This window comes from Triturus cristatus, chromosome 11 (genome assembly GCF_964204655.1).
Source record: "Triturus cristatus chromosome 11, aTriCri1.1, whole genome shotgun sequence".
NCBI lineage: Eukaryota > Metazoa > Chordata > Amphibia > Caudata > Salamandridae > Triturus > Triturus cristatus.
The window spans coordinates 120,682,736-120,700,205 of record NC_140594.1 but is presented as its reverse complement, the minus strand read 5'-3'; the positions used below and the strand labels follow the sequence as shown (position 1 = coordinate 120,700,205).

At 50.3% G+C, this 17,470-nt stretch overlaps 1 protein-coding gene across 11 annotated transcripts in view; it reads left to right on the top strand.

The window, feature by feature from the left end:
* The window catches only part of DEPDC5 (DEP domain containing 5, GATOR1 subcomplex subunit), a 628,116-nt gene that overhangs the window by 115,395 nt on the left and 495,251 nt on the right, over nt 1-17,470 (top strand). For all 11 annotated transcript variants that reach the window (XM_085634591.1, XM_085634584.1, XM_085634590.1 and 8 more), the window contains exons 16-18: nt 9,766-9,827; nt 13,161-13,234; nt 16,130-16,196. In XM_085634591.1, coding sequence (XP_085490717.1) covers nt 9,766-9,827; nt 13,161-13,234; nt 16,130-16,196 — 203 coding nt within the window. The remainder of the gene's footprint in view (nt 1-9,765; nt 9,828-13,160; nt 13,235-16,129; nt 16,197-17,470) is intronic.

Below are 17,470 nucleotides of genomic sequence, written 5' to 3'. Positions count from 1 at the left end.
GAAAAATAACTTGCAGGCGTGTAGGGAATTGGAGCTGATATTGTAGGCCAAGAGCCTGCAGTTTCTTCTTAACGTCCGTGTAAGAGCGCAAGAGTTCTTGCACCTCACTAATATAGTCCGGGAATACCATGATGGTGTGGTTTTGAAATTTGAGAGGACCTGCAGCACGCGCTGCTCTCAGGATGGCGTCCCGGTCTTTGAAGTTAAGGACCTTCAGGATGATGGGGCGAGACGGAGCGCCCGGGGGTGGCCGGGGTGCAAGGGACCGGTGAGCTCTTTCCACCACAAACCAAGATGACAAGGTGTTTGCAGGCATCCATGATGTGAACCAAGCCTGGACAAATGTAGCCACCTGACCCGTCTCAACCCCCTCTGGAAACCCCACCAAGTGGAGGTTGTTGCAGCGTGCGTGGTTTTCAGCATCCTCTGCCCGCCGATGGAGCTCCCTGGTATGTGCGCGGAGGTGGGCCACTTGTTTTTTCAGTTGTGCGATGTCATCTTCCGCAGTGGATATACGAGACTCAGCTTCCGTCAGCCTCGCAGTGGCGTTACGAAAGTCTTGTCGGAGGAGGGACACATCCACCTTAATCCCTCCAATCTTCCCCTCAACAGACGCTTGTGAAGCGCTAATGGACTGAAGGATGGTGTTGACATCCCTGCCCTGCGGGGGAGGAGGGCCCCCAGTCGCCCTCCCAGGAGGTTCCTGTTCGGTGATAGTGAACCGGTCCATCTTCGTCTGCGTGGGGGCCGGTGTGGATTTAGGAGCCTTGTCTCTCCCCATAGTTGGCGACAGCTCTTGTCGTTGGTTGGGTATCAGTGATCTGGCCTGTGAGGAATCCAGCAATCAGAAGATTCTGCCGGAAGGCCACAACCCCCGTCAGCGTTCGAAGGGCCCAGGCCACTACTCCGGGGGCATGTGCGGAGCCCCGGACCACACAGGCAGCCACCCAGTGGTGAGGGAGCCTCGTTTGATAGGGTGGACCACAGATATGGCAAATCAGCAGGTCCAGCACCACCTACCCAGCGGGCCGTGCTGCCGGCCTCGCCGTCCCCCACACAACAGGGGCCGCATGGGATGGCCTCCTCAGCACCCCGAGAGACAGCAGTCCCCAAACCCTGGTTCTTGGCGATAATGGGGGGTGGGGGGGAGAGACGTTCCGTGTCACCAGTCCTGTTGAGGGGGGCTTGTCCTTCGGACGCGCTGCTGTCTGAACCTACAGCCAGTCCCCACCCCACTCACCAGGGGTGATAACGCCCTCTGGCTGGGTAGGAGGTCAGCCGCATGTGGTAGGCCGCTGTTATCAGCAAGGAGGAGGCCCAGACCTGCAAACACAGGATATCACACACCACGTCAGCCAGCCAGGTCAGCACACACCAGCGCTCTGGGAGTCAGCCCCACAGCAGGGAGGGGGTGAAGAATGGTACACAGCGCCAGACCGGGGAATGAGGGGGGGTCCACGCTCGTCCGTCTGCGCCGCTGCCCGAACCGGCAACCGGTCCCCTCTCTGGTGGAGGCCACACTCAAGTCTTGCAGCCCAGGGCCTGCCTGGTGAGAGGGCCCGCAGGCGGTCCCCACCGCCGCCGATGTGTCTCAGCAGGTGCCAGCCGAGACGCTGGCCGTACACTGAGGGATGCAGGATTCGGGTCTCGAGGCCACCACCAGCAACTCCACAGGCTACCCGGGGGGCGAGGGGGCCTCCGCTGCGTGCAAAGTGCAGCCGATCGGCACTAACTCCCCCCGCCAGGCCAGCCCACTTCATCGAAAATGGTCTGATCCCAGACACCAGGGGGGGACTCTAATGCCCCAGTACAAACAGGCCGCAGCACCGGAGCCACAAGGAGGGGGAGGTGAGAAGCCTCAGCACGACCTCCCGCGCCGCTGCCCGACGCGACAGCCAATCCCCACTCCCGGCCCCACTCACCAGCTGATCTCTCTTCGCTGCACACTCTGCTTCACACCACCACTCGCAGCGCCGCCACTTCTCCACAGGTCGGACCTGGCCCGCAGAGCCCCAAGGCGGGTGCCCGGCTCAACAGTTCACCGGCCGTGGGCGACGGAGGCCCCATCTTTCGCGCCTGATGCGTGGGGGAACCGGAGCCTCAGACAAGGCGGCGGACGGCCAAGGCAGCACTTGGAGGCCAGGCAAAGGTTTGTGGGGGCACCAGCGGGCAGGAGAAGCAGCGTCGACCAGCGCCTTCCAATGGATCCTGCCGCGGTCACCTGCCGATCGCGGCAGCGCCTGCCATGTTGCGGCCCCAGGGCCTCGAGGGAGCCAGATCACAACAGGGCGCCTGAAGCCCCCAGCAGCAGTCCGGGCACACCAATGCAGAGTGTGGCGTCCGGGGGATCTCCATGAGCAGGTAGGGAACTCTGATGACAGCCGCATGCATCGGGATATGAGGTGGATGACGGAGGGGTCCGGAGCACTCTTAGAGTGCGACCGCCATCTTGACGCCTCAGGCCACGCCCCGCAGACTTTTGGATCGTTGGCATATCAGTGAATCCTGATGCTGTTCTCTGTGAATAGATCACCAAGCAGCTCCATGCAGAGGTTAAAGTTGACTTTAAACAGTATGGCGCCCTGGGGACTCCACATGTGATGGGGATCTTGTGTGACGTGGAGGTACCCATGTGAAAAACTGGAGTAATTTGGAAAGGGAGAAAGTGAACCAGTGAAGGACATTGCTGGTGGCTCCCATTTGAGACTCCAGGGTGCAGATGAGATGGGATGGTGAACTGTGTCAAAGGCAGCTGAGAGGTCCAGCAGTATCAGGAGATGGAGTCTTCTTCATCTGTGGTAAAGAGGGCATCATCTTCAATGTGAAAGGTTGCGGTCTCAGTACTGTAGCATGATTTGAAGCTGGACTGGTACTTGTGCAGGGAATGGTTAGCATTGATTTAGTCTTGGAGTTGAACATGAACTGCTTTTTCATTGATCTTGCTCATGAATGCTGATTGAGAGATGTGCTGGTTATTGGCTAGATCATCAGGGTATGGTGTAGGTTTCTTTAGGAGCGGGAGGATTTGGTCTGTCTTGAGGGCTTCTAGGAAGATACCTTGAGTGAGGAAGTCAGGGACAATGGTAAACAGGAGCATCCCCAGGAGAGAGCTTTGATGAAGTACAATAGTAAGACATCCTCTTCATAAGATTCGTCTGTTGTGTTGTCTATCTCAATTTTATGTTAACTCATGGTCTTACTCATAGTCTTTTTTTTTTTTTTCTTTTTTTTTTTGGGAAACCTTTATTACACATTAAAAGGATACAAACAAGGGACTACAACCACAGAGGCCGGCCGCTACAAAGCCCGGGGGACAGCAAAGCAACGCCATATACATTCAAATAAACCATAAGCGAAAGCCCCCAGATGTTCGTGAGCACCTGTAACAGGCCGAGGCCGTAGTCCAAAAGCAATTAGAAAGAACGGTTTCATATTTTCTATTTAAACATACCAACAGATACACACCAACAAGGCAATGAGAGTCCTAAATAGCAGCGTGCGCTCCCCAGGACGGGGGAAGATCCACATTATCTGGAGTAACTTATGTCAGGAGGTGGCAGTGGGGGGGCAGCGGAGAAGAGAACAAAGTATACAGCACACCTTGCGCAACTAAGTAGGAATGCGCGGCTAGGGGGACAGAGCGACGTCGACCTCTAGCGGCAGAGGCGGAGCGCAGATACCTCCACGATAGGAATTCCATGGACCCCACACTTTAGTCCATCTCCCTGGCTTGCCTCTGGCCACATACACCGTCTTTTCCCTGAACATGCACCAGTCCATATTCTCCTTCCATACCGCCACCGTAGGCGGCCTCGGGGAGCCCCACAGCTGTGCGATATTACGCTTGGCCACCATGTACCCCAGAGTCACCCACTGCGTTTGTGCCGCGTTATAGTCATTCGGTTCCCAGACATTCAGCAAACACCTCCTGGCCTCTGGTAACAAAGCACCATGCGTGACCTCCTCCATTACAGTATGCACTCCGTTCCAAAACCGTACAACCTCCGAACATTCCCATAGGATATGAAGGAGAGTACCCAACAAGCCACAGCCACGCTTACACATTCCATCCACCGAATAACCCATACGTATCAAACCAGGCCCTGTGACATACACTCTATGGATTATCTTCAGCTGCACAAATCGAAGGCGGGCCGGGATCGCCACTTCTTTCGGGGATGCCACCGCCGATACCCAATCCTCATCGTCCAATTCCAATCCGTCGGCTGTCCATGCCTCCCGTAACTGGGTCAGCAGGTCCGTGCGATCATTAATGAGTTTTTTATAAATCAGAGAAATAGTGCTGTCGGGCACATAGCCGTCTAACACTCTATCTTCCAACGGGGAATATTCTGGGATAGCAGCAACGTCCGGAAAAACCGAACACAGAGCATGATATACCTGTGCGTACCGGAAGTACTCCCTATCATTCAAGTTATATTCAGTTTTGAGCGCTTCAAACGTTTTAAATTTTCCTTTCGCCCAGAGGTCACCCACCTTACTTATACCAATCATATCCCATTTCTCAAAGCCTTTCGTTTTCCACAAACAACCCAGCCGCTGGGAGGCATACAACGGCGTCGCTCGAGTCAGGCGATCTCTCCACCCCATCGCAGCATTCGCCGCATGCCAGACACGCACCGCGACTCGCGTTGGTCCTGTCAACCGTGCCTCCGGAGTCGCCGAGTACAGTGCTCTATTGTAATCCCCACCAGGCAGTAGCAATTTATCCATCTCGAAGGCCGGGTTCAAATCAGGACCGTACATCCCGTGATTCACCGCCGTCAATTGAGACGCCCAATAGTATCGTTTGATATCGGGGAGGGCAACACCCCCGTCGTACCAAGGGAGTGTCAACTTGGCAAGAGCGATCCGTGGTCGCCCATCCCAAAACTATTGTCGTTGAAGACTCTCCACCTCACGGAAGTAACGGGCCGGCACCACATCGAGCGTATTTTGCAAAGCGTACAAGAAGCGAGGCAGCGACATCATTTTAAACAATGCCGCCCGTCCGAGCGGCGAGAGCGGAAGCCGTCGCCATCTCGCGACGTCGGCCTTCAAGCGCTGGAGCGGAGGAAGAAGGTTCCGCTCATAACGGACCGTGGGATCCAATGATATAAAGATTCCCAAATATTTGAATCCTAGTGTCGCAATCTGAATAGGGCAGAACCGGGGCAGGAGGGGGGGCTCGCCCGAGAGGACGTAGACACATGACTTTGCCCAGTTAATAACCAGGCCAGAGTTACGACCAAAGGAATTCAATACGTCCACCAGTACAATTAAGGACTTTCGAGGGGAGGTGAGATACAGAAGGATGTCATCCGCATAAAGGGAGACACGGTCCTCAAATTCCGGCGTCCATCTAATGCCTCGCAACGACGGCTCCCAACGCAGCCAGGCAGCGAGAGGTTCCAAAGAAAGGGCAAAAAGGAGGGGCGACAGCGGACAACCCTGTCGCGTACCCCTCCCCAGCGCGAGGGGAGCCGACACCCTGCCATTCACCACAACCTGCGCCAATGGGTCAGCGTATAGTAATTTTACCCAGCCAATGAACTCAGGGCCAAACCCGAATTTCGCTAACGCAGCCCAAATATACGGCCACTCTAAAGTGTCGAACGCCATGGTCGCGTCCAATGACGCTAAGATGGCCGGCTCACTCATAAACTCCGCTCTGGCCAGCACGCCATGCAATCGCCGCAGGTTCAGGGCGGTATTACGATGAGGTATAAAACTGGACTGATCCTGATGTATCAAGTCACCCACGACCCGAACCAGACGATTGGCCAACACCTTAGCCAGAATTTTGGGCTCCGCGTTCAACAGCTAGATAGGCCTATAGGAGGCGCAACGATCTCGAGGCTTCCCCTCCTTATGGATCACAACTATGGTGGCAAGACGTTGGTCAGGGGGGAGGGAGCCCTCCGCCCGTGCAGCGAGGAACATGTCACGGAGATACGGCGCTATCTTATCTGGACGCAACTTATACAATTCAATGGGAAGACCATTAGGACCCATGGCCTTACCAGAAGCGATAGAGCGAATGGCCAAAGCAATCTCATCCGGCGACAACTTCGCCTCCATCAATGTTCTATCAGCCTCCGAGTGAGACGGCAATGCAATATCTCGAAGTAACAGACGAGAATCCTCCTCCGAACGCCCAGAGGCCGGAGAGTATACCCCGCGGAAGTAATCCGCGAAGCAATCAACAATTTCTACAGGGTCGGTCACACACACGCCATCCACTCTCTCCACCACCGGCACCACTCTGCTCGCTCTCTCTTTCTTGTCCAACCAAGCAATCAGCTTTCCGGCCTTATCCCCCACATCATACAGTCACCCTTGTTGCTCTCGACTCATCGCTTTAGCAGCATCCGTGACCAGCGCTCTATAATCAGACTGTTTGAGACTGAGAACGTGCAATTTCTCATCCGTAACACCCCGCTCCAAGTCCCCCTCCATCTCAGCCATGTCAGTTTCCAGGCGAACCACCTCCTCCCTCCCGCATCTTTTATCATGGGAAATGAGAGACAAGGCCTGCCTCTGGATCACAGTCTTATAAGCTTCCCAGAGGGAGACAGCCGACGACACTGACCCCACATTGTCGTTGAAGTATTGATCAATGGACTTAACCAGTTCTGCGCGAATATGAGGATTACGCAAATACCAGGGGTTAATGGGCGCCACTCTCCCCTCAGCCCTAGGGACAACCTCCATCTGCAATAGTAAAGGGGAATGGTCGGAGATACCCCGGGCTAAATGACGCACCTCCCCAATCATACCAGCCTGGATCGCCGGCATAAGTATATAATCAAGTCTCGAGAGACTCCTGTGGGCCCCCGAATGAAAGGTGTATTGTGCCTGCCCAGGGTGCATCAGTCTCCAGCAATCTATAAGTCCTAGTGTATCTAGAAATCCACCCAGCCAAGCCTGGGCCCTAGGGAGATCCCTGGGGGGGTGACGGTCATCTGTACCGGATACAACAGCGTTAAAATCACCCCCTAGCACCAGAACCCCCCCAGGGAGTCCCAAGACCAATCTTCCCAAATCAGCAAATGTAGCCGTCTGCAATCCCGGTGGCACATAAGCAGTAACAAGCGAAACAGTTCTACTCTCCCATCTCCCCACCAACGCAGCATATCGTCCTCTATCATCGTGGAGCACCTCGTCTACCTCCAACGGGAGAGAGGTTCTAATCAAAATACCCACTCCCCTAGAGCCAGAAGTGAAACCAGAATGAACAGCCAGGCGATAGCCCCGCCTATTCAGGGCATGGAAGGAGTTCCCAATAAGATGCGTCTCCTGCAAGAAAACAATGTCGGGCGAGATCCGTTTCAAAAACTGCAATACAACCCCGCGCTTGATCCTGTCCCCCAGTCCGTTCACATTCCATGAGAGTATTCTCAATCCCCTACCCCCCACCCCGCTCCCGTGCATGATGCCCACATCCCGGAGAACACGACCCACACAAGTCAGCAAATAACGTCACATTGCCTTGTAAAACAAACAAACAACCCCCAACACCCCCCCTCCCCCACGATATCCCAACCACAACTTCCCCCTCCCTGCACCCCTGCTTGAGCCCGGACAGCCCCCCCAACTTGCAGTGTGCCTGTCGCCCTAATATATACTGAACTACAAAAAGAACCCCTGAAGGAGGAAGGGCCCCAATAGGCTCCCCACAACCCCGGAGCAATTTGAGGGCATATTACACCGGACAAAAGTCTCATTGAGCCAAGGTACAAACCGCCGCCACCACAGTCCAGCACTGGGAACCAAAGTTCTAGTCCTGTTCCGCCGAGCCTCCTCCGGTCTCCGGCGTCTGTCCATCTCGACCTCGTTTCTGAGGCAGGGTATCCAACCAGTCTCCAACCGCCTCCGGCCGGTCGAAGAAGTGCAAGCGATCCTCGAACTCAACACGCAACCTGGCCGGGAATAGCATCGCGTACTTCAGCTCCATGTCCCTCAAGCGCCGTTTGACACCCAAGAATCCCAGTCGTTGTTTTTGTACCGCTTGCGTAAAGTCCGGATAGAAGCTAACGTTAGTGTTCTCGAACTTCAGCGGCCCATTCACCCTCGACGTCTGAAGAATAGCATCCCTGTCCCGAAAGTTAAAGAGTCGAGCAATTATAGGCCGCGGGGGGCACCCACTTTCGGCTTACCACCCGGAATTCTATGAGCCCGCTCCACCGCGAAAAATTTGCTCAGGCCCTTGGGTGCGAGATGGTTGACCACCAGATCCTCCACGAAAAGGTCAGCCGCAGGGTCCTCCGATCGTTCCGGTACCCCGATTATACGAACATTATTTCGCCTTGCCCTGCTTTCGGAATCCTCCAGTCGACGGTCAGTTAGGTCCCTGGCTAGCCGTAACCTGCGAACCTCAGATTGTAGGGCGGCTACGTCCGTAGTTAGGCTCGACGCAGTGCGATCCAAAAAGTTGACCCGCTCATTCGTTTTGGACAGATCCGCCCTGACCAGATTGACATCGATCAGGACTGCATCCAATTTATGAGCCAGGGTATCGAACTGTTGACCCACTGTAGCCTTCATCTCTTCAATGGCGCCCATGACGTCTAGCAAAGTCAGTTCAGCCGATAGGCCCGAGACATCTTTGGACCTTTCCGGCGACTTATGCGATCCACTAGGGGATCCCTTTGACTGCGCATTGCGGTCCATATTATTAGCCTGGGTATAAGCTCCACGCCGGGTCATCTTAGGTTTCTGCTTGTCTCCGTCCAGTCTCGCCGCCATCCTCCGATGACCACCGAGGTTGGCACTTGCCAACACTAGGAATAGGGACCAGACAGCCAATTCAAGGGACCACCGCCGTCAGACTGTAGGCCCGTCTATCGTCAGAAATCCGGGCCGAACACTCGACCGCTCAGCCAGCCACGCTCCTCTGAGAAACCAAGGTCCCGCAGTCGATTTCAGCAAGCAGGCTCAAAAACGAAAGTGAAAGTGCGGGGTACGTGCCAGGCCAGATCCTGCCTGCCGCTGTTGTTCACTTCGTACCCGGGCACCTCACCCACTCGAGTTCGGGGCCAAGGCAGGAGCAGGCCGCAAACTTCAGATCGCGACCATTCCGGTTCCCGGAGTCCGATTTGGATTTGGACAACGGATGTCACCTCAGCTCAAGCTCACCAACAAAAGCCCGTCAATAAAACCAGGATTAATACAGGATAGACGTGGGAGGTTGCGGAGGCCCTCGGGAGCCTTTAGCCTACGCGGCCATCTTGGTTGCGCGCTAGGCTCCTCCCCCCCCTTACTCATAGTCTTGATGCCTAGAAATAAAATCAGAAGAAATCAATTATCCACATATTAATTACTCACTGGCTGCATATTGATAAATGTGACATGACCAATGCATCTGATGCCCAGCAATGTAGTCAAATGTTTCTTCATACTAAGGTCTCTCACATGTGATTTGCTCTGCCTTTTTGGTTATTGACTTCCATGCCCCTCACCTGTCTAACTTTTTGACTCAATATTTTAGCCGTTTATTGAAATCAGCAGATTCTAACAGTTTCTTTACTGCAATACATACCTTTTGATCTTCTCACCTTATAATTAACCTTTTCATTCAAATTCTTTTAAGTTACATTTCTCAAATAATTCATGCTGGGGGCTACAGATAATTGTGGTATTCTAAAATGAGAGAAACTGTGGGGGAAATGCAAGCTAGTTAGGTTAATTGAAGCCAGCATGGCGCTATGTTGTAATGCTGCTTCACCACACACACATCCTGACTGCCTGTATTCTTACCAACAGGGATCGGCGTAGATTTGGTGTGTATGGGGGAGCAGCCTCTCCATGCTGTCCCTCTTTTCAAGGTAATGGCCATCTGTGCTCCTTCTCCACCTTCCTCTTGTGTGCTTTGTGCTCCGCTTTCCCTTTTGCTTCTGTCCTGTGGGGGCATTTGCTGTGTTTTCCTACTCAACCCTTTGTGGCCTCCTACTGTATTATCTTTATGCTTCACTTTATCCTCTGAACCCTATTCTTTTAAGCATTCCCCTATATTATGTGTGCTATTCCCCTACCTGTTGGTCCTCTCTGCTTTGCAGTATGCCTACTTTCTCCTGTGCCTGTGTACCCACCCACTGTTCTACCTTGCTCCCTGATCAATCCTGTTGTACTATTGTTTTTCCATCTGTGCTCTTTGTTCACTCCTGCTGTTCCCCAATTGGAGTTCTCTCCCGCTCAGACTCCCTACCCTTTACTCTTTTATACTCTCACCTCAACTCATTTAATCTCTTTTCTACTACAGAGTGTCAATTCTTTGTGGCTTAGCCTCATGATCTCTCACTGTTGTGCTTTCCCTTTGTGGTACAAAAGGGGGTGGTGATGGACGGAGCATCAGAACCAATCAAATGCTCACACCCAGTCAACAGATCTGGGTTTGATCCATCACCGTTCTTTAGCCCACTCTGCCACCCCAGTTCAGACATGGCCATATGCAAATCAGTCTGACCTTGTGCCTCATGGGAACAGTCCAGCCCGAACTGCCAAGCCATGCCTTCCCTGGACCGGAAACAAGCTTCCTAGGACCGGTTTCTGGCATTTCAGCCGTCTTCAGCCAGGCTTGCATGAATCCAGTGGCAAAGTGAGCAAGGGACTCACGTCTGAGCATACCCTGCCAACTTATGGCGAACAAAGAGGTACAAAAGGGGGTGGTGATGGACGGAGCATCAGAACCAATCAAACACTCACACCCAGTCAACAGATCTGGGTTTGATCCATCACCGTTCTTTAGCCCACTCTGCCACCCCAGTTCAGACATGGCCATTTGCAAATCAGTCTGACCCTGTGCCTCATGGGAACAGTCCAGCCCGAACTGCTTGTCCTAGGAAGCTTGTTTCCGGTCCAGGGTAGGCATAGCTTGGCAGTTCGGGCTGGACTGTTCCCATGAGGCACAGGGTCAGACTGATTTGCATATGGCCATGTCTGAACTGGGGTGGCAGAGTGGGCTAAAGAACGGTGATGGATCAAACCCAGATCTGTTGACTGGGTGTGAGTGTTTGATTGGTTCTGATGCTCCGTCCATCACCACCCCCTTTTGTACCGCTTTGTTCGCCATAAGTTGGCAGGGTATGCTCAGACGTGAGTCCCTTGCTCACTTTGCCACTGGATTCAAGCAAGCCTGGCTGAAGACGGCTGAAATCCCAGAAACCGGTCCTAGGAAGCTTGTTTGCGGTCCAGGGAAGGCATAGCTTGGCAGTTCGGGCTGGACTGTTCCCATGAGGCACAGGGCCAGACTGATTTGCATATGGCCATGTCTGAACTGGGGTGGCAGAGTGGGCTAAAGAACGGTGATGGATCAAACCCAGATCTGTTGACTGGGTGTGAGTGTTTGATTGGTTCTGATGCTCCGTCCATCACCACCCCCTTTTGTACCGCTTTGTTCGCCATAAGTTGGCAGGGTATGCTCAGACGTGAGTCCCTTGCTCACTTTGCCACTGGATTCAAGCAAGCCTGGCTGAAGACGGCTGAAATGCCAGAAACCGGTTCTAGGAAGCTTGTTTGCGGTCCAGGGAAGGCATAGCTTGGCAGTTCGGGCTGGACTGTTCCCATGAGGCACAGGGTCAGACTGATTTGCATATGGCCATGTCTGAACTGGTGTGGCAGAGTGGGCTAAAGAACGGTGATGGATCAAACCCAGATCTGTTGACTGGGTGTGAGTGTTTGATTGGTTCTGATGCTCCGTCCATCACCACCCCCTTTTGTACCGCTTTGTTCGCCATAAGTTGGCAGGGTATGCTCAGACGTGAGTCCCTTGCTCACTTTGCCACTGGATTCAAGCAAGCCTGGCTGAAGACGGCTGAAATGCCAGAAACCGGTCCTAGGAAGCTTGTTTCCGGTCCAGGGAAGGCATAGCTTGGCAGTTCGGGCTGGACTGTTCCCATGAGGCACAGGGTCAGACTGATTTGCATATGGCCATGTCTGAACTGGGGTGGCAGAGTGGGCTAAAGAACGGTGATGGATCAAACCCAGATCTGTTGACTGGGTGTGAGTGTTTGATTGGTTCTGATGCTCCGTCTATCACCACCCCCTTTTGTACCGCTGTGCTTTCCCTTTGTACCATTTGCTCTCCCTACTGTACTCACACAATAATAACATGCTCTGTGCTGTGCCCTTCTCTACCATCCGTGCTTTTCCACTGCTCTCTTTTCTTTCCATACCGACTCCATGTCCTCTAACATGTGTTCTTTGCTCACCTATTCTCCTTTTGTGCCTCCATCCATCCAATTGTCTCTCTGTGCTATTTTCCCCTTTGCTTTTACAAATAGGCAAATGTGCTGTTCTTCCAATGTGTTCTCCCTGTGTCCCTCTAGCCCAATTTTTATGCAATTTTATAACTTCCTGTAGTGTGCTATGTGCCTTCTCCATCTTTGATTTTGCTTCCTTCTATGATGCTTAATCATTTGTCTTTTGATCGTCTGTGCCCTCCACTGCACCTCTGTGCCCACCTACCATTTCCTCTGTGCACCCTTTTACTCACCAGTTGCCCTCTCCTCTTTGCCCAGTCTCTGTTTCTTATCTGTTGATTATCTTTAATTTCTTTCTTCAGTCTGTGCAATTTTCCTGTGCCCTCCATGACCTCCTGCTCTGTCCTTGATGCTGTGTCCAAGCTCTGCTTCTGCTGTTGTCTTTGTGGCTCAGTCTTCTTTTCTTTCTTACCTGCCATTGGTCTCGCTCCTCCTGTACCCAATTTCTGGTATTACTCTGGGTTCTGCTGCTTATTCTCCTGTCCTTCCTTTCTTCCATGCACAATTTCACCAATCATGTGCCAGCATGTTTTAGGTGACAATTTCTCTTCTTGTGTGTTAAAAACACATTACTGCACTATGTGCCCTAAATTCACAATGTTTCTACACTTCCATCCCATTGAACTCAGTGTCAAGCTATTCTCTACCTCTCAGCCTGCGGTCCCACTTCCATTTTCGCCCTCATCTTTGTGTATAAAAGATGTTTAAGCCAGGCATGTCTGATGATCAGGAAGGTGCAGGCATGTTGAGAAGTGAGTGGAGATGAACGGCATGGCATATCTGGAATGATCCTGGCTCATTTTGTTGACTTCACAGTGTTTACCGCCTGAAAGTGGTAGCTGGGTGGTAATCATTAATTTTCCCCATTTGTTTAATATTACTTTTTAATTCTCTTTGCAGCTACACAACCGTAGTGGCCCTGGTGATTCTCGCCTGGGAGATGACTACAACATCCCACACTGGATCAACCACAGGTGGGGAGAAATTAGAAGAGTAGGAGGGCTTGTTGCTCTGTGCACCCTGTTTGTGTAAATGAGAGAGTAGTAGGCATATGCTTAAGTGAGTGGAGTGGTGGAGGAAGAGATTGGTGATGTCAAGAGAGTATGGCATTGCTCAAGCTGTCTACACCAGGTGATGGAGGTGGAAAAAAGCGACAAACACCAGGGCATATTGTTTGAGGTCAAGGACAACATGTTTCTGTGTTTATTTTGTCCTTGGGACAAGAAGGGCCCGGCCCCTGCAGCACAAACCCTATGGCTGCCAGTTTACAGTAACCCATTATGGATCTGGGAAGGGCATAGTCTGCTGCTAAGATAATATTTGTGCCCCTATGGTAATGCTATTCGAACTTGTATTCGTGGTTTATTAATACAATGCCTCTATTAGCGTGAGTGCTCAGATGAAATGTTGTAAGCTCGGACTGCACTGCTGACAGTAGTTTCATCATAAAAATGGGTACATATGTTTTCAAAGTTTAACAATATGTATAATGTTCCCAGAATTCTCTTTGATAAGATGCAAATATCTGCAGAAGCTTGAAAGCAAGATTGATAATGCTTTACTTTCAAAATAAAATATTCACAAATACAACCAGGGAAAAAACACGTTTTGCTAAATTACTGAAAATTTAAGGTACCATTTCTTTGAAGCATCAGTTAGTAAAATGTGTTGATACATGCTAATCTTTCCTCAAAAATATTCATAATGGAAAATCTGTGTAATCCGTTTTAACAAGATTATGGGAAACAAGAAAATAAACAAGCACTGGCAAAGCCAATGGTCTGCAATTGGTGGTAAGCCTTTTGGGTTTCTCAATGTATGTCTTGCTTTGACATGGTTTTTGTGAAACTTTATTGTTGCAGGGCCATCGGCATTATAACAAGCACTGTCACAAAAAAAAAAAAAATTGGTCTCAAAAAGCACGCATTGCGACAGCTGTTCCTGGCAGTGAACATAACTTTGTGCTGATATGCTTCTGGTGAAAGAGCAGAATGCAGTCACAGTGAAGCCAGCTGATAGAGTAAGAGATACACTTTCAATAAAAACCAAAGATATGGGTTAGCACCAGACCTAATTTGATGCCCAACTTTTTAATGAAAATCACAAAGGTGCTTCTATGGTATACGCCCATGCATTAGTGCAGATTTACGGCTTTCATGAATTCACACAAATTTATGGAAGTAGGCTTGGAAATCATGCTCTTAGAAAATATTTGTGAACTCCATTTTGCACGAGCAAGTATTCATGTGTAGATTTGCTCATGCAAAAATCTGTTGAGCGTTTAGAAGTTCACTTTCCCTCCAACCACTTTTTTTCAACCCTGGAAGACGTTTTGCTTCTGACCTTGTCAAGGAGTACGTTTCCAACCTTTCTCAGTATAGGAGAAGATTAGAGAAGAGCTGGTAAAAACACCTAATGCAAAAACAACAGTTGATGGACAGAATGCAGAACGATGTCATACATTCACCCCAGTACAGAGATCTGGGCCTAAAAACACCTAAAACATGCAAGCTAGTAGGTTTGCACCGACTCAAAAGGACATTCCAACCCTGTAACTATTGCTTACCGCTATCTCCAATTCCAGCATGCCGTCTGCAGAAAGCTGGCACAATAAGGGAATTTCTACAATTCAGACTTTACTATAGTATGAGCCTTGGCATAATCAGAGAGACTATTATCAGTGCTCTTATATAATGAGATTGCTGCTCTAATTTGTCGGCAAACTACATGGCACCAAAGGGACAAGTGGATTTTGTTACAGTACAGGTAGATTTAAGAAGCAATCTGTCCCATTGACAAGTAGATATTTGGTAAATTCCACACTCCTGAAACACATAGTATACCACTGGTGAGCGAAGCAGTGTATTGAAGAAAATATGTACCCCAGGTAATAATGTGGTATGGCAGGTGCTATGTAGGAATGCCTGTGGTTAGGATCCCAAACACAGGGCAAACGTCACAGGAGTGAAGGATGTCTGTTAGAAGAGGGGTTGTAAGTGTTCTTAGCCAATTGTATGTTTTTGCTTCATCTTTGCTGTCCAAACCCCAACTTATTCCTTTCCTTTCTTTCCTGTGCCAACCATTACTCTCGTCCTCTAATCCTCTCTGCCTCACCTTCCTCTTCTTCTGCTCTATGCCCTTACAGGCCCCTCCTTGTCATCTTTACTTCCCTGTTGCAGCCTTCTCCTGCTCCTCTTCTCTTCTTCTCTTTGTGTCTTCCTCTCCCCTGTTATCCCTTTGCTTTTCGCCTGCCATTCCTTTTTTTTTCTCATCCTATACACTTCCCTTTGCAAACTTTGCCCTCACTCTCTCTCTTTCGCAGTGCTACCTTCCAACTTATTTTCTTCTCCTTTCCTGTGACATCCTATCCTTGGATCCTCTATCTTTTCCTGTTGCAATGCTGCCTCCTTCTCCTCTCTGCCAACATTATGTCCTCTTCCTTCTCTTCGATTCCCTGTTGCACTATTGCCTCCTCCTCTTTTTTGCTACGTGATGCCTGCTCCCATCCTCCTCTCCTTTTTTCTTTTCCTTGCCACTTCCTTACTCACTTTCTCCTCACATTTTCCCTTCCGCCACCCTTTCTCCTTCCTTCCTTTCTAATTCTCTATTTTCTCTATTCTTCTCCTTCTCCCTGTGACATCTTTCCTTCTGTTTCTTTTTCTTTCCCAGTTGCACCTCTTCCTTTTCCTTCGGTCACTATCCCTATGCCATCACTGCTTGCCTTTTCCACTTGATTTGATGGTCTCCTTCTCTTCTCTCCTTCAGCCTACCTACTTTGCCTGTGTGTGCATTTCCTACTCTATCCCAGAAATGTTAACCTTTCAATTTGTTGTATCTCAATAATGACATTTTTGTTTTTTTGTTTGCAGTTTCTACACTTCCAAGAGCCAGTTCTTGTGCAGCTTCACACCTCGGATCAAACTTGCAGGACGGAAGGTGCTTTCACTGCTTTGATATGTGTTGTACAGAGAAAGAGCAGGGTTCTGTGCACACCAAATGCAATACATTTGACCCCAACCTTAATGAAACCAATGCATTTGCAAATATTGTAAATCATCTTAGAGATGAGATTACATATCACATCACCGTTCCCACTTTAATAGAGATGACTAGTATCGTTAATTTGTTTTAATATGTGTTGTTTATTTATATTTTGCTTGTAAAATTGAGGGAATATGCATTGCATTTGGTGTGCGAATTATGGGTCGCATGGCTGTTGTGTGAGATTTGGACTTTGCTCCTAACCATAGCTTGCAAATTTAATTGGTTTTCAGTGGTGTTTCGGTTTTAATTCCTAATCATAACTGCACTTTACTTGTGGCCTCTTTAGCTGCATTTCTCTTTTTTTTTTACACATACGTTGAGGTGTTATAACCAACGCTAACCATAAACACAGTGAAGTATCTTGCACAATAAACTTGGCAGACAAGTAGACAGTAGTTAGGAAGTTTATTGTAATAGAGAAGTTCTGTAGTAGGGGATCTCTGTGTATAGACATAACCTAGTGAATAGTCCCGCCCATGTGCGTGGACCCCGGAGCAACAAAAATAATCTCTTAAGTTGTCAAGCCATGCAGACCTGCATCTACACTTAAGAGAGGATTCAAAGACAGATAATGCAGCCTATATCCACAGGCCACACTGTCCAGTACTTCAACTAGAAAATTCCACCAACATCCACCAACAGCACTGCCTGCCCAGCTTTTTCCACAGAGAAAAACCTGCCTCTACCAGCAAAAGCCTCTGAAATGATAGAGAGGGAGGAATGGACAGACAAGCCCCATAGGCTGCCATTATGTGGCTCAGAACAGGATACTGTGCCTTTAAGAAAACTTTCCAGAACTTTTCCAGTATCCCAGAATGCACAGCAGGTCCCTTTTACTTTCAGTTCTTTTTTCCGGCTCCTGCTAGCAGGACCCTGGAGCATTGAGCTCTCCCTTTTCAAGGGTTTATTTGGATTTGTTCACTTTTCAAGTGCTTATTAAGTACCTTGTTGCCTTCCTTCTTGTGTGTGCTCTGTGTTGTCAGCATGCCTGGCTTGTTTGACAAGTGCCCGGAGTGCGAGAGAAAGAAGGCCATGTCGGACCCACACAGGGTGTGCATCGTCTGCCTTCCCCAGTCCCATGTTCCACAGGAGTGTGACATTTGCCAATCTTTCTCAGCCAGGACCCTGAGAGAAAGGATGAAGATCAGGCTCCAAGGCCTGGAGGA